Source organism: Labrus bergylta, chromosome 15 (genome assembly GCF_963930695.1).
Source record: "Labrus bergylta chromosome 15, fLabBer1.1, whole genome shotgun sequence".
NCBI classification, from domain to species: Eukaryota; Metazoa; Chordata; class Actinopteri; order Labriformes; family Labridae; genus Labrus; species Labrus bergylta.
The window spans coordinates 10696723-10722409 of NC_089209.1; the positions used below are offsets into that span (position 1 = coordinate 10696723).

At 42.1% G+C, this 25687-nt stretch overlaps 1 protein-coding gene across 2 annotated transcripts in view; it reads left to right on the forward strand.

Annotated features, from left to right (window-relative positions):
* LOC109989694 (glutamate receptor ionotropic, kainate 2) overlaps window positions 1-25687 on the forward strand; it is a 69981-nt gene that overhangs the window by 36628 nt on the left and 7666 nt on the right. For both annotated transcript variants that reach the window (XM_020641548.3, XM_020641549.3), the window contains exons 7-15: window positions 10522-10665; window positions 11449-11556; window positions 11674-11787; window positions 11895-12101; window positions 13253-13476; window positions 17171-17289; window positions 18178-18395; window positions 18957-19182; window positions 24888-25138. In XM_020641548.3, coding sequence (XP_020497204.1) covers window positions 10522-10665; window positions 11449-11556; window positions 11674-11787; window positions 11895-12101; window positions 13253-13476; window positions 17171-17289; window positions 18178-18395; window positions 18957-19182; window positions 24888-25138 — 1611 coding nt within the window. The remainder of the gene's footprint in view (window positions 1-10521; window positions 10666-11448; window positions 11557-11673; window positions 11788-11894; window positions 12102-13252; window positions 13477-17170; window positions 17290-18177; window positions 18396-18956; window positions 19183-24887; window positions 25139-25687) is intronic.

The following is a 25687-nucleotide window of genomic DNA, read 5'->3' on the forward strand; positions in this document are numbered from 1 at the left end:
GCAAACATTCCTCGACAGTAATGCAAGCAGGCGCCTGCTGATGTTATATAGGACAATAAAAGCCTGTGCAATCAGGGACTACAACCATCATCAGATCACTATCATACAGTCCACCCCAGGAGGTGTGTGTGTGTGTGTGTGTGTGTGCGTGTGTGTGCGTGTGTGCGTGCGTCCGTCCGTGCGTGCGTGCGTGCGTGTGTGTGGGTGTGTGTGTGTCATGGTCACACTTATGCTCAGGGATATTGGCTGGCCTTGAGAGGTCTTGGCAAGTTATCATCCTTCTTCAAGAGCCCGGCCAACCCACCTACACACACAACCACACATACACACACATACATACACACATTCTATAGAGTATGTATATAGTGAGAGCTTATAGAGTATTCATTTGAATGGAATACAGCACTCACTCTATACAGAGAGGTGTGCTTTGATGTTGGTATGTTAAAGCCAAAGCAAACAAAAAGACAAAGTAATACATTGGAAGGGGTGAAAATGAATGAGGTCCTTTACGCAGAATGAGTACTTAAGAGCAATTCTAAATAAATAAGAGTTACGGTTCATTTATATCTGTACTCCAATACATTTGCATTAAACATTTGCTTGGTTGTCCAACTGTGATTGAGCAGATATGATTTCAAATATGAAAATCTATAATGCCAACTAAAAGATAACATTTGACATTATATACGTTTTAATACTATAAGCACCATTAAAGACACTTATCCAATCAACAACAATGTGATACAGGACATTATACACCGTTGCTGTCACATTTAGCTTATTAAACATGATTAAACTTCAAATTCAGGGCACTCACTTCTAAATGTTTATGCAGTGCTATTGCTGCTCTATCACATTTCAAAATTCTTCATACATTTTTGAAATTCACACCTTTGAAACATGCATTATGCCTATGACACGCAGACAAATAAATCATAATTATAAATACAATAAAAAATATCACCAATGCTCCCTCGCATTAGTAATTAATATTCATAATTAGTAATTCATTAAATAGACTTGAGCTTGTATAGTGCCTTTCTAGTCTTCTGACTTTTACACTGCATGTCACACCTACACATTCACACACTGATGGTGGTTGCTATGTAGTGAGACCATCAGAAGCAACTAATCCCATTCATACGCATTGATACGCTGCAGCGGGAGCAATTCGGGGGGGAAAGTGTCTTGCCCAAGGACACATCGGACATGTTGATGCAGGAGCAGGGGATCGAACCCTCGACTTTCCGGTTGAGAGACGACAGCCAACTGAGCCACAGTAGATAGTAACATACGGTTTGCTTATTGTAGAACACCTGCTCTGCTTTATTATTGCGTTATTTTCTCGAAATAACATTTCATTTCATGCTCTATAAAAAAAACCAAAAGAAGTTGTTGTACCCATTTTCAAATTGATAGCATCACCCTCCCCAGCAATGACCCCTGTGAAATGCCCACTGTTTAGCAGCAACCCAGATGTAATTAACACAGCCTGTGTTGTTTAGGCAATGAATCAAGTGTGGGCTGCCGCCATGCTGCCTCTCTCTCTCTCTCTCTGTCTCTGGCCACAGTGCCCACCAGATGGTAGCGAAATGTGCAGGACTGTTTAGACCTCCAAACCCCCCCCCCCCCCCCCCCCCCCCCCCCCACCCTTTTTACACTTCTTCTAAGTCCAGCTCTAACGTTTGGCTGTCACTTTAAAGTAACTCACAATTTCATCACGCTTCAGAGTGTAGCTGATGATCACAGGGGAAGAAAAGAAAACTGTCAAGTGGGCACCTACTAGCCTTTTTTCGCTAAACCTGGCTGGGGGTTGATTAAATATGAGAAAAGGCCATCATGTTAAACAGCCACTTAATCAGATGTAGGTTAGGCAGCGTGGTGCTAATTAGTGTGGACACTGAAGAGGACAATGCTGCCAACAGCATGCTGCTGCCTGAAGGGTCTGCTGGGACATCACAGCTCAGAGCATTCACAACCTAAAATAGTGAGGTACATGGGACATCATATTTGATATTCATCAGGCGCAGTTTGTTACGACAACAATTTGTGATATCCTCAGCTGAATGCTATCCGTACATATGACAACGTGGTCCTGTCAGCTGGTCCAAACACATTTATTTATCAACTACTGGATGGTTAGCCGTAAGATAGTGCACATCTTTTTCCTCTAGTGCCCCTGTGTGGTCAACATTTATGTTCCTTGGCAAAATTGAAAGGATTGGCGTTACATTTGTTATAGACATCTCCCTCATGAGGATATTTGACCATTTTGATAATCCTCGACTATGCAGCAGACATTTGAATTCTAAACACTCGTAAAAAATTGTAAATGTAGGTTTTCTGTCATCCTGCTGATCAACTGATTTGATAACTAATGACTTTCCCATTAGCCTCGGCTGTTCTTTATGTTTAGTACTAATCATCAAATATTAGCATTTTAAACGGAGATGGCAAAACAGCTTAAAATGCTAAACATCAGCTAGCTAGTATTGATAATGAGAGCATGTTAGCATGCTGATATTAGCTTTGGTGTTTCTAAACACAGGCTCACAAAGCTGCTCCGTGTGGATGCTAAATGGTGTAATGTTAGTCTCACATAATGTAACTGTTCAGTGTTTCTAACTTTTGATTAGGTTACTCACTCTTTCCCTTTCAGACTCTTTTCCCCAAAGCTCAAATGTACAATCTGTCGGCCTTCTTGGGTAAAACAAGCACATGCTGATATATTTTATGGTAATGTATTCTTGAAAGAAAATATCACGTTGACATTGATAAAAATGTTTAATCTAAGTTCACAGTGAAGTCAGCATTCAAGCATCTGCAACTGTCTGATAAGTGTACTTTAACAACAGTACAATAATGCTGAATAAATGTTTAAAGACATTCATCAAACAGAGTTCTGCTCACCCTCTCACTGCTCCCACTGGACCCTTTTCTTTCAAACCCAAAACTCAGCAGTGTAGTCCTTTATCCCCCTTTAAAGTCTACTTAAATCTACAATAAAACCATGAAGGCGCTTTCACATAAACCCAGCACCATCAATGGATCTGTTACCCAGGGGTCCTTGCTGGAAGAAGCCAGTCTCACTTCCCTGTGACAAAAACCTCATTTAAAAAAAAAGATAAAGTACAACCAGGCTGCTGTGCTGCCTCTGCATGTGGAAACGCAATGTGAGAAAGGGATTAAACCTCCAACGCACAAAAGAAAAAAGTGGAAAAATGGCAGTGACGGCGCTGGCAAAGCCCCCAGTATACCCACACTGAGAAACATCCACGCACAGCTCAGGGAAATACTGTAGAGAGCAAGTGGAGCAGGCGGAGGGGAGACACTGAGAGGAAGACAAAAGGGATGAAAAGGAGGGAGAGATAGAAGTGGACGGGGGCAGAATAAGGCGGTCAGAAAGAAAGGGATGCAGGGAGACAGAGTGGAAAAGTTTGGGACAGTGAGAAAGATTGCACTAGGCTGAGCCGCAGTCACCCGAGGGTTTTTTCTTTCCTCACCACCAGAATCCTCTGACACTGCCTGTTCTTCCTTATCTGCCGGCAGGCCTGAAACAGACATAATATGCCCCATAAATCACACGTCACATTTCACTGTTTTCTCCTGCTTTTCATTTTTGTACCAGAAGTGAAAGTTCGCACAATTCTCAGTGCTCTGAGTCAGTTTCATCACCCAGAGTCTGATGTTACTCAACAGTGCCAGAAATGCATACATACATTATAATTTAACTGCAATAAAACTTACTGTCAATGAGAAACATCATCCAAATACTGAGACTAATTTGAGACACTGAAATGTATGAAACTTAAAATTCAAATTAATAGTTCAGTATAGACCCTTTTAGAGCCTACGACTACACAGTGACAATCAACATTTTATTGCATTTTTCACCAAGTACACACTGACATAGTGGTGACAGATAATCATTTTAGTGCTTGGAGGGTAAAGAACAAAGAACGAAAAAACAAAAACAGTAATTGTGACAGTCTGACAAAATAAGAGTCAGAAAGGAAGAAGAAAAGAAAAAGCAATGGAACAATACAACAACAAAAAACTAAAGAAACAACAACACAGTGCACACGGTGCTCGGCGCCGACGGACACAACGACAGGGCATGAAGAACAGCGGACTGATTCCTGAGGGGGGCGTCCAGGATAAGATTCCCCAAGCCTCTCTTGCTCCCCCACTTCAGTCTGCACCATTGATTTAAGATAGGTATCGCGTCCATTTAAAATAGCAATATTCCACTCTATTTCCATTTTTTTTATCTTAATGATAGACCCTGCAGTGCGGCTGCTCTACCTGAATGATTACGTCAAAGTTTTAGCTGGAGGAAAAACAAAGCTAACCTAGAGGGAAAAACACAAATCCCCACCACAACGTTGTAGGCGTCAAAGGAGTCTTAAAATGTCGTCTTGTTGTGTTGTTGGGTGCCAGAATAGAAGGAGTAATAATAGTAACTTGCAAGGCAAATAATAGGGACGCAACCAACGATACATCGCGACTGAGGATCAACAGGGGCAAGTGCCTTCCATTGAATCCACCACTCATTCCCCGCCCACTTCTCCTCTGCTCCTCAAGTTGCCTCCGTGTGACAAGTGTCGTTACGTAACACTGGAGCCCAGGGGAAGTGGGATAATGAAACACAGCTTTAATGAGGCTCAAACAACATTATTCAACTGTTTTCACAGGAGGAAAAGCACTGTGTTTGAAATTCAATGTTTAAAAAAAATGTATTTTTATCTCAATCATTTGTTTGTACCAAAAAAAATCAGCAGTACCCCTGAACTCTCATGACGATGTTGGCCGGAGCTTCAATGAGAAAACATTCAGGTTTCCTACAGAACCAGAATATTATCTCAAGCGTGTCCATTTGGTAGCTAGAGCCAGGAGAGGTTAGCTTGGGAGAATACCTCGCCCGATTCTGTCAAAATAAGGTCAACAAAAACGGCCTAGCACTCTCCGTTAAGCTCACTGATAAATATATTTCATCTTGTTTGTTTAATCAGTACAAAGACCAGAGGTATACTTGCACATGAACATAGTTAAACCGTCATTGTCATGTCACATTGTGAGTTTTTTTGTTTTGTTTGCTACCACAGGACAGAGCCATGCTAGCTGTTTCCAGTGGCTTTGCGAGACTAAGCTAACCTGTAACAGGGTCCAGCTGTTATGGAGTCATAAATATCAATCCTCATATTAAACCCTTATCGAGAAAGTCAACAAATGCACTGCTGTAAGTCATTTGATCAGGAGTGTTGTTGAACTCAATCCTCTATCGTCAGTGCAGTAAGCTAACTCATTCGCTACAACTACAGCTACTGCAGTTCCAAACGGCTTCAGGTTTAATGATTAACATGCATCACAGCGAGAGACATGAAAACGGCAAGTGAAAATCCAAAGGGACAGTCATTGATACAAGAGATAAAACAACCAAATTGTCATTATAAACATGGTTCAAATAAAGTGAAAGTAAAAGCTTCTCGTTTCAGTGCTCGGCTTTGGCTGGTGAATCTGAGTCATCCTGGTGCAGAGTATTCGGTTACTTATAAGTTAGGTATTTCTAGCTAAAGATGAAATTCATTACATTTAATGAACTGACATTTTCTGCTGGTTTCCCTGCTCTTTACGAGGATTTCATCATGGCAGATAAAACACTCAGCGGGGGAATTATTGGGTATTGTGATTGAAGTAGAATTTTAAATGATGGATGGAGGGTGTCTTTCACATAATACTACTGGTCTAGTAAAGATGTAATTACTAAAAACCAAAAGGCTTTTAAAGGCAGGTTTTGGTTTTTTTTCTCTGACTAACATCTTTGGCCCACAGTGCAGTGAAGCGGCGCAAACACACATAAAGTATGGGATGAAATGAATAATTACCTCCTTGTTCTATCAAATCATCAAACCCCATGGGTCTGTCTGCGATCTGAGGGCACAGTGACTGCAGCTTCAAGAAAACAATGAGCTTCTCTCTCCCCCGCTGACACTCTGACTCTGATGCTGATGGCAATGCCGCCGGTGTGTGTATGTGTGCGTGTGAGCGTGTGTGTTGTTGCTCTGTAGCTGGCAGCTGCAGCCCAGTGATGCATGGTGAATAACAGGTCAGTGCTAATCTCATTAGGGCTAATCAGATGTATATGATATGTATAAACATTGGAGCTCCACACTGTACACAAGGAGCCACAGTACAAATCCATCGCCAGACTGGAAGAAGTGTGTGTGTGTGTGTGTGTGTGTGTGTGTGTGTGTGTGTGTGCGCGTGTGAGAATGTGTGTGTTTGTGTTTTGAGGAATTCTGGGAAATGGATGACTGATTGCGGAGAGGTGAGACGAGAAAGAGAGATGCCATTTCTCAGGGTGCAACATTATCGGAGCAGTTATGGAATTATGCACAGGTGGAGAGCTGGTGTGAATACTGATGCAGTAAAGAGGAGTATTTGTGTAAACACACACACACACACACACACACACACACACGTACACACAGCAGGTAGATCACTGGATCCTGCAGTTCACCTGTTCTAAATGAGGAAACTGCATGTAACTACGACAAATGAGGCATACCTCTGGGAAGCTTCCATGCTGAGGCTTGTCACTATGTCTGATTGAGTTCCCGGTTGTGCGTGTGTGTGTGTGCGTGTGTGTGTGCGTGTGTGTGTGTGTGTGTGCGTGCGTGCGTGTGTGTGTGTGTGTGTCTGGTGTACACATCATCCTAATTAGTTTCTGCAAGTGTACTTGAATTTTTTTTTATGTTAGTCACGAAAAAGAGTGCATGCAGAGATGAAATAAGACATCAAGTGTTTGAAAAATAATATGTAAAGTGGAGAAAGAACCAATTAATCAAGTATTAAAGGGCTTCAGAACTTTTACAAAACACTGTTGGGTTAAAAACACTTTTTAAAAGGAGGCCGATGTGTATGCTCATTTAAAATACATTCTACGTTACTCTAACCCTAACCCTATTTACAAGACATTTAAAAATAACTTCAAAGAGTTCAAAAAGCCCCAACAACACTTTGATCAACTTTAGTAACAAATTAGACCGACATTGTTTTTCGGCTTGTGGATCGTCAAGCTGCACGTTTTAGTTGTGCCACAGCAATGATGTCATTGTCGGCTGCCGGGGAGTGAGCAAATAGTATCCAGAATGTTCTTTTATTGTGCCTATTAGGGAATGAGTGTGTGATGTTTGACACAACCGTAAAGTTGTAGCATCAATACTTATGGAAACAAAAGATAGCTTGCTAGCTAACTACTCTTAGACAGATAAATAAAGACAGAAAAGATAAGGAGAAAAGTGTACAGTGAGACAACAGTAAGTTGAATAACATGAAGATACTGCCACATACTAAATAAAATAATTAAAAAGGCAGAAGATATAAAGGGCTCGTCAGCTAACAGTAACACAAATATTAAAGTAAGCTAGCTATAGCAACTAGTTGTGAATTTAGCTGGTTAGCTAGTTAATGTGAGTCAGAATGAAAACAAATTACCAAAAATGATTGAAGATTGTATTTCTAAACACTAGACAAGCTTTATATCATGCTGTTACAGCAACTTATCTGGGTGAAGTATTTGTAATGATCAACTATCAAATCGTGCTCGTGTCTGTTTTGTTGACCTCTGACTGTAGAAGACAGATCCATTTTGTCTTCTGTAACCAAACCAGCTGTTTGGCTCCCGAATAAAACTCTTACCATTCATGTTACCCAGCTCCAGCAACCAGGCGGTGTGTTTACCACTTTTATGTACTTTTATTGCAGCAAAAAGGGATAGTGCATTTCAGATGTGGGTGTTTCAGTGAGAAAGAGAGACAGGCAACAAAGGTTTTGGGCATCTTGTTTGAAACCCTTTCCACTCTCAGGCTGAGTGTCCCTGGGGGATTCAGATTGGTTTCACTTAAAGCACTTAAAACAGCCCACAGGACCCGAGCTCGGCTCAGATATAAATATCAAGATCGCTTTTGGATTGTTTTTAAATTGAATGCAATCTGCCAGAGCCGTGAGCCATCATTTCACGTTTTTCACCCTCCCCCCCCCCCCATCCTCCTTTTCCTTGATCTCTCTGTCTTCCACTTGATGCCAGCCTCTTTTTGTTTCCATCACAAAGGGATTTTGAGGAATTGTTCTGCTCCAAAGGCAAGTAGGAAGGAGATCTCTGCCATGCAAATCGTTTGAGCCTCGACAATATTTGATATATCACAGCAAATCAAAAGTTAAAAGAGGGGGGAAATATGTCCTGGATTGGTTGTAAAGTCAAAGAAGCTGATAGATATAAATCACTCCAGCAAAGAGGCTGATGGGAGTAGTTTGGCCCTCAGAGTGCAAACACAGCAGCTTTCACAGCAGTTTTTATACTATAAAACATATATTTAATGAATAGATCTTGTAGTCAAAATGTTTTCCAAAATCTTCACACAGAGTCCAAGGTACTGCACACATAGATCATAACAAAGTAGTTACACGTCAAGCTAAGGCTGAAGTAACACAGCTAGGTTTTTGTACTCAGCCATAATTATGAAAAAAGTGAAACAAAAATAAACTTCCTAGCAGAACTTTCAACTTAAGCTGTCAATGTTTTAGTTTTTTTCCGTCAAATGTATTTATAGCACTTTGTTGGTAGATGGCCTGCATGCTGCAGTTTGACCCTATTGAATAAAGAGTTGGCAGATAGAATAATAGGAATGTGTTATTGATTGATTATGGAAGGAGAAAAGGAGTTGGACCGTCGGAGGAAAGATTAAAGGTCAAACTTGGAACTCAAATTAAAATAAAAAACAGTGGAAGGCAGCACGGCAGATTTAATTTGAATTGCATGATTTCCACCGAGTCGCAGTCAAACTCAAAGTCTCCTCCAAAAGTGAATTTGTTGAATAAATGAATTCAAAGTGTATTGTGAACTTTTGAAGCAGAAATTCAGTGGACTGAGACTGAATGTGATTCTTAGAACTTTTATCAAATCTGATTGGACTGCTTTTGAAGATGTCTGTGGAAATAAAAATAAATAAAAATGAAGCTCCAGTCAATCACGTCTTTCCTGGATAGTTGGTAACGGAATAATAGCATGATTGGATGTGATGAACTCGCTCTTCAGTGGAGAAAATAGTGTTTGGATATTGGCAGTGTTCAGAACTCCTCCCTGCTATTCAAGAAATAGATCAGAGTCTTTGCCTAATCAGCTTTGGCCATGAACGCCACAGCACTTGTACACACAAACACACAAACACACACACACACTTACTCACTTACTCACTCACACGCTGCTTGCACATGGGGAAGCAGATACGGCACAGGCTGTCCTCTTTCTCAGGGGCGCAGTGTGGATGAAAGAGAGCAGCGATGGCTCTCCCATCCTCTGATCTGCAGCTGCCTTTGACATCAGCAGTCACCAACTCCAAAAGAACAGGGGGACGAGCAAAAACTGACAGCAAAGTCTGCGCCACAACATAAACTAACCTCCCCTCTTTTCTGTCTTGACTTTTCTGTTTTCTAGCTCTTGGAAGTAAGAATTATTTCTGTAATTGACCTGCCAACATGAGTTTCTGTTTGAGTAATTGTACATATAAGATACTTTTTTTTTTCCCCTCTTTGGGTCCTTTTTCTTCCACATGGATGGCAGGGATGCTCCTCTGCGCCTATAGAGACAACATACGGAGCTGTTACGAGCGGAACAGCAGCTCATTGGTCTCCTGCTGAGCGCCCAAGTCCAGTTCATTCTCCCTGACAGCCCGGCACATCCACAAAGACCTTATATCTGCACATCCTTTCTGCTCTCAGAGTTATTTTTCATACTCCCCTGGCATGCAGGTTGGTCATCCAGGACTTGTCAAATAAGATCACCACAGTGAGTTTCACCACGGAAAGCGGATGCGAGCCAAGCCGTAATGGGTTGACCTGGGTAAATGTGGAGAGTCGCAAACTGTGAGGAGAGAGGAAGTGTTGTGTGAAGATAAATCTCAGTGTGTCGGTGTGAGAAAAATCAGCTGAGCTTTTACTCCCTTTGATGACTTATTTTTGGGGTTATACGAGCGGCTATCACTCAGGCAGTTCCTTGGTGTGTCCCAGTTCTGCTTTGTGCTGTGGTTATCATGTTACGCTAAGTCTCCCAGTTCAAGTCATTCCCATCTGCACCAGCGCCTGTTTTGCATCCCTTCTCTCTTGTGAGCAGGCACACCCATCAGGAGCCATTAGTCTTCCCCCGGTGACAGGCCCGGCCTTCCACTGAGAGACTCTCCCTGGCGGAGCTTTCTCATTCCCTCAGACAGTGCTTGGGTATTTTTACTAACAGGCTGAGACACTGTGCCATTTGTGCGGGGCGTTTACCGCCTGGCGTTCCTCCTAATTTATGTACCCGGCTGAAGCTAGTCACCCAAGACTGCTCGCACTTTCTTACCCCCCTCTGCAGGTGAACAAATTGTCCGTTGAAAAGGCCGGTCATGTGGACATATGTATTGGCGGGTGTTGTAAAAAATGTCTAACTATATTACCCCTTTTTTTTTTTTACCTTGTTTGCAGACTGATGCAGCGCTGATGTACGACGCTGTGCACGTGGTGGCGGTGGCGGTGCAGCAGTCGCAGCAGATCACCGTCAGCTCCCTGCAGTGTAACCGACACAAGCCGTGGCGCTTTGGGGGGCGTTTCATCAGCCTCATCAAAGAGGTACAAGGCCATCGATGCCCTCAATGTGCACACGATGGTGACCTTTGAGATTTTGGAATCTGCTGAATTAAGATTGAGCTTGTTTTAATAGATAAGAGTTTGCGGGTGAATCATCGTGGTGCTGTCTGTTAACTTGCTCGCATCACTTTTCTGCTGTGATCTTTAACTAATGTTAACATCCTTAAAATGTGTCTTTTTTCACACCTTACACTCTCAAGAATCTTCATGATAAAGTAATCACGATAATACATGTTTTTTTGTGATGTTTCATTCCCTTTCTCCCACTTTTCCTGCATGCATATCTCCACCCATGTGGATATCAAAGCCTCTGTGCGTCTTCTTAACTTCAGTCAGGGTCAGCTGTTTGCTTTGTTCTACAAAGGTCTTTCATTCTGTGGATGGTATCATTGCAGGTAATTTTCAGAATGAGCCCATTGTAGTAGTTGGCGCTCTCCCCCCACCTGCGTCCGCTATCACTCTCTGTACCCGCCTGTTCCTTCAGCAGCTTTGAAGTGAAACTTCAAGCACAATGAAGCACATGCATAATGAACTCTTACCTGTCAAACCCTCTTCTCTCCCCGCTGCTTTATTGTTTCTTGTTATGTTGTCGAGATAGACAGCGAGGGGTGAGCAGGGCGGAATTCGTAGTTAGGACCGAAAAAAAGTTATATGGTTAGCAGAGGGATTGATATTTTTGAGAAAGACAACACCTTAAGGTTAATGGAATGAATGTATCAGGAGTGGAGGGGTGCAGTTTATAATCCTATGTGCTTCTGCCCGCAGGCGCACTGGGATGGCTTGACTGGACGTGTTCTCTTCAATAAGACCAACGGCCTGAGGACAGACTTTGACCTTGATGTCATCAGTCTGAAGGAGGAGGGGTTGGAAAAGGTGTGTCTTTAATTACCTCTTCAAGTTGGAGCCTTAAGGAATAAGAAAGTGCTTGTCGTGATGTGTTGATATAGACCAGACAGCATGATTTTGATTGACACAAAAATGTTTCGACAGATTGGAACGTGGGATCCTCCCAGCGGCCTGAACATGTCGGACAATCACAAAAGCAAGACGTCCAACATCACAGACTCTCTGGCTAATAAATCCCTGCGTGTATCCACCATACTGGTAGCCAAATTAACTGACAATACACAATCAACACATACACACAAGAAAATGCTTAAAACAAAACAGACACTCTTTTAAACCTTTTTTTTATTCCCCTTGTCATACAGGAGGAGCCGTATGTGATGTTTAAGAAGTCCGACAAGCCTCTGTATGGGAACGACCGTTTTGAGGGTTACTGTATCGACCTGCTGAGGGAGCTCTCGGGCATCCTGGGTTTCCGTTATGAGGTGCGACTGGTGGAGGACGGGAAGTACGGAGCCCTGGACGAGGGCACGGGACAATGGAACGGCATGGTGCGGGAGCTCATGGACCATGTGAGTGAACCATCACCAGCTCTGCTTATAGTGAGATGCAGAAAATATGAAAGTTGTCATACATCTGTAAAATCAGTGAAACAAACATTCTCCAACACTTAAGCCTTTCTTTTCAATCGTGCTCTTATTCTGACTTTGCTTTATTTGTCCGAGCACCTGTAGACATCGTTTTTTTAAGTGTGTTGACTCAGGAACAATTATTACTCCATAATTCAATCTTTACTTGTATGTGTACATACACTGTTTGAAATAATCCTTGATTGATCACAGCAGTACAACCTAACTGCTCTGGTTAGACAAGTAGCTTATGGTGGCTAATGATAGCATATCTGCGGTATATAAGGTAGGGATGGGACAGGTCCGATCTAATATCGGTATCGGGTCCTATATTGATGTAATTTACATATCGGTTATCGATCCACCTCACTGATCAGGAAAGATCGTTGGGCACTTTAAACGTTCTCAACTCAAACAGTCTGGCTTTGAAGACAATAAGATTGAGCTGCTCGATGCACCCCAAAAAATCTTCTACATAAAGAAGTTGAGACGAGATGAAACAGCTCCTTCTTTGAACAAAACATTCTTTAAAACTCAAATGTTTGCTGTTTTAAGTTGAGAAGATGGAGATGTTGACATACAGGAAGTTAAATGTCTTAATTTTCACCACATCTCCTAAATTCTCATTAGAAGCAACATTAAAAAAAAAAAAACATACAGTAGATCTGAATGGAAAAGAGCCTGAAAGACTGACTCTGACGAGAAACATACTTCTTGAAGACGGCTTTATTCAAAACTCAGAGGAAGTGTTAGGCCTTCTAAACGGCTAATCTTTCTTTCAGGTGGGACGTGTGTGTCGCAGGTTAATCTAGTCATAAAAATTGTCGTCACCTTTGACACCACATGTAGAGAAGGATGAAGGATCAGACATTTCACATGTAATTTACAGAAAAACACTCAGACTCCTGTCTGCAAATCTAGCTGAACAAATGTGCCCCCTGCTCTAATCTCTCCTCTGTCACAGCTCTCTCTTTTCTGCACACATATCGGGCAAACTGCCTGTCGACAGAAATCAGATGTTAATTGAATTGCTTGTCTTTTATTGCTGGACTGAAACACCTGCCCCTCTCCACATCTATTATGTCATTATACAGAAAGCAGACCTGGCTGTGGCTCCTCTGGCCATCACCTACGTCAGAGAGAAGGTCATCGACTTCTCCAAACCCTTCATGACGCTCGGGATAAGTATCCTGTACCGCAAGCCCAACGGCACCAACCCCGGGGTCTTCTCCTTCCTCAACCCCCTCTCGCCCGATATCTGGATGTATATTCTGCTGGCTTGCTTGGGTGTCAGTTGTGTGCTGTTTGTCATAGCCAGGTAACATGTCAACCCTCCCATTTGCTCTCCCTCCCTTCTTCCTCCCTTCCTTCCTTCCTTCCCTCCTGCCTTCCTCCCTTTCCTGTTTGCCAGCTTTCACTAACATGTAGCAGTAACTTCCTCCCCTCGGGCCTGAAGAGGGGAACTCATTCAGAGAAAATGATCAAGCTGTGAAGTGGGTTGAAAGCACTCCCGAAAGAGGAATTCAATACTTCTTTATCCTAAGATGACTTCAGTGGTGTAAAACAAAAGAAAATCTAAGATAAACACATTCAACTTTAAAGGAATAAACCAGTGTTTTTGCTTGTTTTCTAAGCTGTAACTCGACGGATAATCTTTTTTCTGAAGCATACCTGAGCTTTTGAATTCTCAGTTTTTGTCGTAGTTGCCTTAAGATACTCCTGAACGTGTTAAACAACAATTCTCCGATTTCAGAGCTGCCTGCAAGCCCTTAAACTCGCCTCAGAATCTGAACCTCATTATCTTGCTTTTATAAAGCAGCTTTGTTGAAAAGAATATGAAAAATAGAAAGAAAAGGCAGAGAAAAGATCTTTCCTTTGATTGTATCTCCTCCTTTACTTCAGATTAGGTGAGCTGAAACAAGGACAAACACTGGTATCAAGTTTAAAAAAAAAAAAAACAAGCTGATTCACCACATTATTTCTGGCATTTTTGCGCAAGCATCAGCAACTGTAAAACCAACAACCCCTTATATATCCTTTAATCAGCTTGTAAGAAATGTACAAGTGCAATGCTGACATTGTACAAGAACAGTTCTTACGAATACCCCTCTAAAAGCCCCTCGATGCATGAACATGCAGAAAGATGTGTGTTAACCCCAGGGCTCCTCTTCCTCTTCCTCTTCAATTCCTGAGAGGTTTTGGGTTTAATGCACACCTCATCAAATGTTACCGGCAAAATGATCACATCCGAGAAAAAGCAGCAACTGTCACCTAAGTTAGTCCAGAATATGCAAATGTATACCCTCCTTTTTTTTTTTTTGTTTCCACGGTTGGTTGGGGTAAGTGATTAGCATGCATTATCTGGCTATTCCTTTTGTTATACTGAAATGGCCTCAGTGCTTTTATTAAATTATAATGCTCTTGTCTGAGTGCATGCATTGTGCCCTTCTTCTTGCACACCGTGGCAATAAATAGTGCTTGTAACCCAAAGTATTCAGCAAAGTTTAAAACCTGAAGTCCAGTGTTTTCTACACTTGGCTGAGCCGGTTCTCTCATAATTGTGGTATTGATTGCACGGTCACCAATTGACCGGACGATCCCCTACATGCAGAGTATATTATTTCCTTTTAATCCCCCTGCAAATAGAGTGAGAGGAGAGTGCTTATGAACTCCCGGTTTTGCACAATAAAACACTAAACACCTCAATCTCAATGGGGATTCATGTCTTTGAAGAGCATCCCACGGACGCACTTTCCTTTTTTTCTCCTCCCGACTAAATAAGCTCATCTCATTTCAAGCTCCTGAGAAATACATTTTCTTCCAGCTCTGTATGTGGTAGAATTGATTCCTCACTTTATTAAAAAAAGAAAAAAAAAGAAAAAGAAACAGAAGCTATTCTCACAGATCACACAATCAGATCACCGCTGAGGAAAATGCCCACCTGTAAAAAAAAAAGAAAAAAAGGTATTATTTGTATTTCATTCTATTGTGTTTACATGTAATTACAGGCAGTTGCAAGTTCCGGACATCCAAGATTTTAGCACCCTCTCCAACAACACAGAAGAAAGGCAGCAGATCTACAATGTCAGCCAGAGTAATTGAACCCAACAGACAGTTAATGGAGGGAGCGTGTCGTGTTGTTGTGGCTGGTGAAGGAGAATAGGACAGAAAAGGATCTTTTTAAAATTCAACGTGCAGCTCGACATGTCCCTCGTGCTCGGCATGAGGAGGTGACCTTACGTCCACGTGTTGCACCTCCTCTTCCCTTTTTTTTATTTTGTTTTCCTGGTGATCGGTGTGCAGAACACGACCCGCAGGAATACAGGCCCGGCTGCAGGCAAAGGTCACACAGAGGATCCACATCTACAGAAGAAACATGTAGACGCTCGGAGGGACAAACACAATCCAATCAAGAGTGCCTCGTATAGATTTACACAGATTTACAAAGATTTACACGACCTCACCCACGGCACATATCCAATGACACCCACTCTCTGCCCTCAGGCATGCCGCTCTGCATTATCCTAACAACATAAATAAACCATCAGGGAAAATATTTGATTGAGCCAATGCAAATACAAAAGTAGCTACGGCAGACAAATGCACACCCACACAGCTATAGAGGCACATGCGCAAACATCCAATGCGCCAGAGGCTTCATACACACAGGCATTAAAACCACACACACACACACACACACACACACACACACACACACACACACACAGGCGAGTGCACATACACATCATGGAATTCATTCGGCATACAGCTCCTCCACAAGGCCATTGTGCCGTCTCAGTTGCCTGTTGTGGTTTCAAGGAGACCCAGCTCATTGACATTCCAGCAAATCAGGCGTCCTGATGGAGTTGACAGGAAGAATTATAGTGTGTCATCACAACCATGTCCACGCAGGCTGGATGATTCTCAGAGGATGGGATATTGCTGTAAAGGAAGAGCAATATGACAAAATGTTGCAGCATGCCTGTGAAATAGGACCGTTAATTACGCTGCAAAGACGGATTAAATCACATCTATATGGAGATCTGCGACACTCAAAATGCCTCTCTGCAACATTTTGCTTCGGTGTTGTAAAATGCCGCTGTGTGTCTTGTCAACAGAAACACCGTCTATATATGTCCCTTTGCGTCTCTAAACTGCGTCACATTTCCATGTAGTCTGAACCTTTAAGATAAATATAACCCGCGGGCTGATTAGCATTCAGCGAGCCGGGGAAAAAGAGCTCCCTGAAGGCCTCACCTGATGGGGCCCCGCAACTCTGCATAAATATAGTTCCCTCTATCTCCCACTTTAGCACAAACTCAATCACTTCCCGATGCTTACCGCTAACCCAATCACCTTGCGCTAATGCCGTGCCACTTTTGCTTAGGATTATAAATGAGAAGTGTCCACAACTGACCTGAAGACAGTGACAACAAGCCGAGCAGGAGGGGATGGGAAATGAGGGGAAGGAAGGCGATCTGGAGGGCGGGAAATGAAGTGCAAGATGGGGAAAGGTGGGAAAGAGTGTTTGGGAAAGAGAAACGGGGGGCTAGGGTTTGGAAAAGAGAGTTAGCTTCTTGTAAACCCAGAAGGAAGAAAAAAAACAAGAACGAAAATCTCTTGTCAGGGGTCGGAGGAGGATGTGGCACCCACAGAGTAACGGTGATTGCAGTCGCTCGGGGAATCACATAACGGCTCCTGAGTCAGTGAATCCAAATGAGCTCCAAAAGATCATCACGCTCTGGGACATTATCGCCTGTGACAGTGTTATTCCAGCCTATTGATCTGTCCTCACAATAAACTGATGGCATTTGAATATGCCAATAAGTTGATCCCTGCGAAAGCCGGGATGATTTGCTTCGCAGAAGCTCGGACCCTGAGGCCACAACGCAGGATTCCTACACATTTCCTTCCTCTTGTGTTTTAAAATGTACCTTTTGTATGTGCCGTTTAATCCGTTCTTTTTGGTTTTGTGCTGACATGTCTGTCTCTGTGCTCTCTCCTTTTTGCAGGTTTAGCCCGTACGAGTGGTACAACCCGCATCCGTGCAACCCCGACTCGGATGTAGTGGAAAACAATTTTACGCTGCTCAATAGTTTCTGGTTTGGAGTTGGGGCTCTCATGCAGCAAGGTAGTTGCCTCCGCCTGTGGCTGCTGTTGCTCTGTGGAGCTGGAGCTCTCTATATCCCACTGTCTCTGAGGGTCGGTTTGTTTTATTCAGGCCAGCGGCAATGGAGAGAGATCTCTGGGGGTCCACTGCCAGAAAGGCGGACGTAGAGTAAATGTGCATGTAATGGGTTTTTAATTTGATCTGCTGAGCTCACAGCAACATAGAGTTAACCTATATGTGTGTAGGACAGAGACAGATTTAAACAGCACTTACAGAAAAATCTAAAACGTTCTTTAAACATGGAAGTAGAGATTAAACATGAAGAAATGCATATAGATGTTAAGAGCAGCTCACAAAGCAAAGCTGAGTTTATTCACATGTTTAATAGTCTATAAATAGTCTCTATAATAGAACTGTAATACCCAGTGTCCTCTCCTCTTGCCCTTGGCCAATCAGCACCTAGAGATCAGTGGGGTGTGGAGTCAGGATGTGAGGTTACCTTGGGTACATGACTCTCTGGCCCAAACAGCCTGTCACTTCTCCACTCTGTTCTGAATGCTCGATACTGAATGTCTTTGATTAAATATGAAGAGAAGATCTTTTAAATAGTGCTTCTTTGTTTTTTTTTAAACTCAAGTGTCATTTAAAGCTCAGACGGGATCATTTCTCTTGTTTGAAATCCAACAAACATCTCGTTTTGAGAGCTCTCTCAAGAAGTGACTTCGGCGTAAGACGAGTGGCACATCTGCCTGAGCTGAGAAGTTCAAGAGAGAGTTCTTAAAACGTGTTATTTTTAAGACTAATTTTGTCTTGTCTCGAATAAACGTAACAATCCTAGAGAAGATGACATCGTAGCGAGGACTTGCCGAGATGAATGCATTTATCAGTGTAACACCTCCCTCACACCAGGCTCAGAGCTCATGCCCAAGGCCCTGTCGACTCGGATAGTGGGCGGTATCTGGTGGTTTTTCACCCTCATCATCATCTCCTCGTACACGGCCAACCTGGCCGCCTTCCTCACCGTGGAGAGGATGGAGTCGCCCATCGACTCGGCCGACGACCTGGCCAAGCAAACTAAGATCCTGTACGGGGTGGTGGAGGACGGGGCAACCATGACGTTCTTTAAGGTAGCTTGTTGTGCCCAGATCTTTAAAGACAGATGTTATGAGGAAGGTTTTTTATAATCTTTCTTATAATACTTCAGTGCGCCATTTTTATTCTCGCTACAGAGGAGTGATGTCTACCGGTTTATACAGGGTCACAAACCTCCTCTGGTGCTTGATTTATGTTATATTTTGACCAAAGCACAGCACAGATATTTCATTTAGACCATAGGAGACTGTTTTAAAAGGTATAATATGTCCACAGCTCCTTTGGGATGAATACAACAGAATCTTTTATCGGTGGAGAATGATTTATCTTAAAGGTTCAGGTACTTTCTAAATCAGCGACAGGTGAATGTACAGGATGGGCTAAGGAGTTGAAGGTCTTTTGTTACTCAAATACGTTTATTAAACTGATCAAATAGCTCAAATACAGGGCCCTGGTGGCGCAGTGGTTAATGCGCGCACCAGTACAAATTAACAAATTAAGAACAGTGCAAAAAGAAGCATCATTTTGAGTTAACAACATTATCTATTCCTCATACCGCTGTGTTCTCGCTCAACATCTATTCTTGGTTCTTGCAGAAAACCAAAATCTCCACCTATGACAAGATGTGGGAGTTCATGAACAGCAGGAGGCAGTCTGTGATGGTGAAGAACATCGAGGACGGCATCCAGCGCGTCCTCACCTCCGACTACGCCTTCCTTATGGAGTCCACCACCATTGAGTTTGTCACCCAGAGAAACTGCAACCTCACACAGATCGGAGGCCTCATAGACTCCAAAGCGTACGGAGTGGGAACACCTATGGGTAAACAACATCACATCTCTCTTTTCTTTTTTTTCTTTTTTTTTTTTTTTTTTTAAAACAACCGCTGTGCTGCCTGCAGTGTTGGAGAAAAAGAAAAAACATTTGAAAAGCTCTTAGCTCAGGGAGCGATACTGCAGATACTATGTGACAGATAAACGTATATAGTTTGGATGATGGATAAGCTCTGGGAATGGAAGGGTTGACCTTTATTGATGGGGCCAAGGGTATAATGGTTCAACAGCGTGAGGTGTAAAAGGTTTAGCTTAATGAAAAGCGAATGGCTTGAGGTTGAATTTATGGAGAAGGTTAAAATGTGCCCATGCTTTCAGAAACAGAAGCTGTAGCCTTTAAGAGTGTGAGTGGCTTTTTTTTTTTTTTTTTTACTTGAATGATTTTCCCACAGCATTATTTACAGAGTAGAGAAGCAAATCTAGGTTAACCGACATGCACAAATACTTTTAATGGTGTGTTTTAGCCTTCTTTGGAGTCTCAGAAGGCGTGAGATTGTGAGCACAAAGCAATCACAGAGAGCAAGCCCAGAGTCAATTCAGTGCAATTCCCTGTGAGTTACTTGACACAGTGTGAATTGTTTCTGACCATTAAAACTGCAACAACAAAACACTTGAGAAAGTATAAAAACAAGCAGCAAGAACTTTTGTGAGCTGTTTATTTGACCCAGCTCATGACAAACATAATATAGCGAAGCTGAAACATTAAAGATCTCAGAATTCTATGTTAAGTGAGCAAATAAAATCACTTTGAAGATTTTCTACTTTAAACACATTACTCAAAGGAAGAGTGTGCGAAATTTTAACATAAATTTAGCAGAAATCAAGTATTATCCTCTGTAAAGTATGTGAGAAGTGCGAGTCTCGCCTGCTGTGTTGTTGTCAGCGCTGTGTTTACGTCAGGTTTGGACGGGACAGACGACTCCTCCCCTTGCGTATCATCATCAACCTTTATTTAAGATCATTGAGGGCGACCCTCATTCGCAATGATGCCGAGAATACATACATAAATGACAAACAAAATTAGTTGAACAAAAATGAGTTAAAGCTCCCACACGAAATAAAAACAATAAAATAGCAATAAGAGCAATAAAATATATCAACTAAAAAAAAGTATCAAAGCTGTTTTAGTCAAGTCCTAGGGAGTAGAAGAATAACATACTCGCTGCTTTTTTGAAGCGTTTTTAGATCACAGTCATTCTGTGTCAGTCATTATGAAATGTGAAGGTACAAGCTAACTAAAGAGTGCTAACACTAGCCCGCTAACACAACAATGCAGCCCACTGGCAATTGCAGCTCCAGCTGGTGCGACGTCAGCTAGATGGAAAAGTCGCACATTCGTCCTTTAACGTCCATGTGCTACATTTTTTGGAGTTCTTTTTTACAGAAACAATCATCCAGCGACTCTTGGGATCATTACGAAACAATTTGGGGTATTTATTATTCAAGCTTTTCTTGGTTTGTCAGCTACGGTATCTCATGTTGCAAGGTAACAAACTAAAATGACTAAAGGTTAATATGCTATGAAAAAAATCCTAAAGCTTTCATATCTGAAGGCAGACTTTTTTGACGGTTTATTTGTGACATGTAAGAAGTTTAACCAGGGTTAATAAAACCTGCTGCTAACACCGCTACATTTAGCAAAACGTGGCGATTGTTCCACTCCGAATGTCACAGAGGTGAAAGCGCTTATGACGAGGACGCCGAGAGAGCACTGCAGCCATCTGTAATCTCCACATCCATCATCAGTGATATGAGGCCCATCAAAGTATGGACGTTTCATTCTGGCCAGCCACATCTGGACGCAGCTCCTGCTGATGAGTATGGGGCAGTTATAGATCTGCAGGGATCCCGTGATTGCCGCAGCTGTAACAAAGCAGAGGCGATGCTATGAAATATAGTCCCTCTGTGGCTCCCTAAGTGCAGGAGTTCTTCCACTGATGCCCTTGAGATGGACACGTAGACCCACAGTGTATTCCAGGCCTATTTCCATTCCTGTGGTGATAGAGTGCATCAAATATACGACTGCAAAATAGATCCCAAATCACTTTGATTCAGCTCGATAAGTGGTCCTAATGCATAAAAAGAATGATTCAAAAATGTCCCCTTTCAAAGTCGTTAATGCCCACTTACTAATTTCAGGCTCTAATTCTGATGTTCATTGCGCAATACTTCAGAAATAAAGCCGCCAAAATCTTTCTAATGTGATAGAAGAGGTCTTGAGATGGTTGATTGCTTCATTCATTCAAAGTGAACAGTCTGGTTTCACATTCAGAGACCCCTCTGAAGAGTAGCAGCATTTCATTAGCTCAGAAGGTGTTTTTTTTCTCCTTGTTTCCTTGTCCCCCAAAAAACCTTCAAGAAAGATGGAAGGTGAACTCAATCCATGAAGATCTTACTCACATGATTTCCTTTATAACACATGTTGAGGTACCTTCATCATTTCATTCTTTGCTACACTAATCTTCCTTTCAATTACTAATACAGCTCTATGATTACTTTTACACATTAAGATCTTTGCAAACAAATCTGTGCTAAAAACTTCACTGAGAACAATTCTGACCCTTCAATGCAACTGTGTCTTCCATGTAAAAATAGCAAAGAACATCTGACGCTTCAAGGGATCATGCACATTTTCTGCTTTTGCTTTTCATTTGTTTTTCATAGCTTTGAGGTTTGTATAACTGGTTGGACTTAATATCACTATTAGGTCATTCTGACATTAATAAAATCATAAAATAAATACCTAATAAACAAAACAGTCAATCACTTTTTTTCAAGAGGACAAACAGCAGATACTTCCTTAATGAAAACAATCAATTACAATCCTATTCAAGATAGAAAATAGACTTGATGTTTTCCAGCTACAATAGTAAAATGCTTTTAACAAATTTGATGATTAATAATGGAAACAGATTTGTCCACAGGTTCTATTTTTTTGCTCTTAAATGTTGAAGGTGTCTCTGCTTGAACACAGCTGTATACTCAAACACTGCTGCAGAGCTTGAACATGCTGTAGAGTATTATTGTAGGGTGGTATTGTCTGATTCCCTTCCTCTAATTCTGATGAAGACTTTATTCTTCATGTTAAATTCAGACCTGGAACTGTTTGCCCTGCTCCACACCGTTTAGTAGCTCGTTCCCAGTAGGGCCGTTACAGCAATAAACCAGATCAAGCTGCATAATAAGTCTTAACCTTTTAGTGCTTGTCGGGTTTTTTTTTCCGCACGTCCTGTTCCCCAAAAAACGGAAATGCGTCATTTAAAGCTATCGACTAAAACAGACGATCACATTAATACTGGAGTCCAGACAGGGCGGGAGTGATGGATGTCCTCTGGTGTTGAACATCTGTCAGGTAGTTGTGTATGCGCAGTGTGTCAAGCACAGCGTTTTACCATCCGCCCGGGCTCCGCTCTCCATATCCTCCTCTCTGAGGACCCATCCTATTAGCATTTATCCAAGGACTGCTTTGTTAGGCCATCATTAATCATTTGAAATATGAGGGGAGCTGGAATCAGGGGACTCGCACACTTGATAGATCCCTCACCGTCAAATGAAGCGAGCATATGCTTTTTTTTTTTCACATGCACGCAGCACAGGCATGTACACATCTGTGTATTCAGAGCACTGCGTTCCTGCTGTTCATGCACAGAATTAAAGGATACAAGTATGTACTTGGTTTCCTCAAAGAAAAGGTACTCGTGAACACACTCACAAAAGCACAAGACTGTTTATGATCAAAGAAGCGCACAGTGAAGTGCTGCTCACAAAATATTTCGGGGGCACTTTGTGTAATTTTCAGGTTTCGTATTAATGTCCCCTTTGTCAGTCTAAATACATAGAGACATAGAGATGAAAGGATGATGGATGGCAGCAGATAAATGATAGATGAGACAGAGAGGAAATCAACTAAAGGGGCTGACAGGCAAAGCTGTATGAGAGACACAGACAAAGTGATGCTACCTGGGGCCATGTTTTGTTGATCTCCCCTCAGAGTTTTAGCACAAAATGTTCCAACATGTTCATAAAATGATTTCTGCCATGTTTGAATCTGACAAAACTTAGCATTCTACTCCTGTTTCATCCTTTTTTTTTTTTTTAAGACACTCCAAATAAGCAAATGAGCCAAAATGCCTCAAATGGAAAGCAGGCTTCAGAATGCATTGGTTTTTTAATCACATAAATACTCTAACAAGCTTTTAAAGCAGTTTATAAATGAAACATGAATGCTCACGGTGAGTATTAATCTTCATTGGCGTGCTTTGGACACAGTGTACGCACCGTCCTCATGTTGTGTCGCACACGCTGTGGAATGGGGAGAGGAACACGACCTCAGTCTGGTGCTCTGAAACGATTACTCCTCCTTTGATCCCGCTGCGCCTTAATGCCTTGTCGCTGATTCTGTCGCCACCCCAGTTTCTGGAGTTGGGTCCTTTAACTTATGACATTAAATTGTATAAAACACACAAGAAAGAGCAACCATATCTCATAAACACACGTATGTAAACCCAACCAGGCATGTCATACACACCCTATTGGGCTCCCTTGTTTTCCCTGTTATGCCATTTATAAGATATGAAAGCATGTTTGGCGTTGGTCCCTTTGAATAATCATGCCATTTAAATGTATACGCACACAAAGAAGAGCAATCCAACTCAGATAAACACATGTAATGTAAGCATACAGCCCATTGGGTTGACCTGATTTTCCTTCTGTTTATCGCACAATTTATGTTGTTTGAAAGTGGCCTCTCCTTTTACTAAACATGCCATTAAAATGCATGAAAACACAACAGAGTGTTTCCCTATGATACGCACATACAGTTTTATCCTAATCACATATTAAACGTAGGCTCACATCCCACTGGGGCAACACGACAAAGTGTCAGAAACGTCCTTATAACTTGTCAGAACCAACAGCATCTCCCAACTACAATATATGGTTTGGATTTGGGTCCTTTTTACTCATGATGCCATGAAAAGCATGAATTACAAACTAGACAGAGCAACCCTATCCTACACACACACACACACACCTGTTAATACGCATCATTTAACGATTTCCTCATCCCTCTGGGTTCCCCTGTTCCTGCAGCTTTTCCTAACATTTGCAACATGTGAACGCTTCCACAAACGGCAGCTACTTTGTCAAAACTAACAGCAGGTACCAGTATTTCGCTTTTTTTCTTACTTGTCGTGCCATTTAAAGGCAATTCTGACAAACTCCATCCTATATGCACAGGATTTTTTTTCCGAACCACACATGTATTTGAACACCCCTCTGGGTTGTTTTTAGGTTTCTTCACACAATACATGGCACATGAAAGTGTCTTCACACACCAGCTAATTCATGAGAACTAACAGCAGCTCCACACAAAAAAGCCCAGTCTTTGTTGCCAACTCCCTGTGCACTTTAATTCACACACTGCTGAGAGGAGTGAGTATTTAAGAATTACTCTGTGAATATAGGGATTAGTGGGATTTGAACACTTACGAAAAAAACGCCCTCTAAGCAGCCAGCATTGACATGACATGTTAGATGATTGCGTGCTGAACAGAGCGTGTTTCATACACCCACCAACACGGGTTATATATATACCCACTCCACAACCACTTTGCGAGGCGTAATCAGATTTTTTTTCATTTCTGGCTATTATCCCTCCTCACTCGTGTCCTGTTGTGTTTCTTCTCCCTGCAGGCTCTCCGTACAGAGACAAGATCACAATAGCCATTCTGCAGCTGCAGGAGGAAGGGAAGCTGCACATGATGAAGGAGAAGTGGTGGAGAGGGAACGGCTGCCCCGAGGAGGAGAGCAAAGAGGCCAGCGCTCTGGGGGTGCAGAACATCGGCGGCATCTTCATCGTGCTGGCTGCAGGACTGGTGCTGTCAGTGTTTGTGGCGGTGGGGGAGGTCCTGTACAAGTCCAAACAGAACGCCCAGCTAGAGAAGGTACTGCTGTTGTTTTCTGATGCATGATAAAACAAGTAAAGACTTCCTTTTACGCTGATATCTGTTTCTGGTTTTTCAACAGTTTTCACATGTTCATGTCCTGGTTTCTTCTTCATTTTAAAGGCAAACTAGAAACTGAACCATACTTAATATGTAATAAGATACAACATAAGCACTATATTACTGATATCTGTATGTGATATTTGTTGGGTCTTTACCAGCTCTTGTTCCATGGTTATGCACTCAGCAATAAGGTTTTTTTTTTTCACCTCTTAAACAATCCCCACAAAGCAGAATGCACGTGCTATTCATTGCTGTAATTGTTCTTTGTGTCTGTACTGGCTGTGAAAAAATGCCCTCAGCTGAAGCTAATATGAGTGAGCCAAAACTAATTTAATTTCTTATAAGTCAAGATATTTAATTAATACACTTGGACAGTGTTTCCTTGCTGAGCTACAGTGGAGGGATCATAAGAATTGTTCCAAAATGACTGTGTTCGATAGATAATGCAGGTCACTCGTCCAGCTCAGACTGCTAAAAACCTCAAAT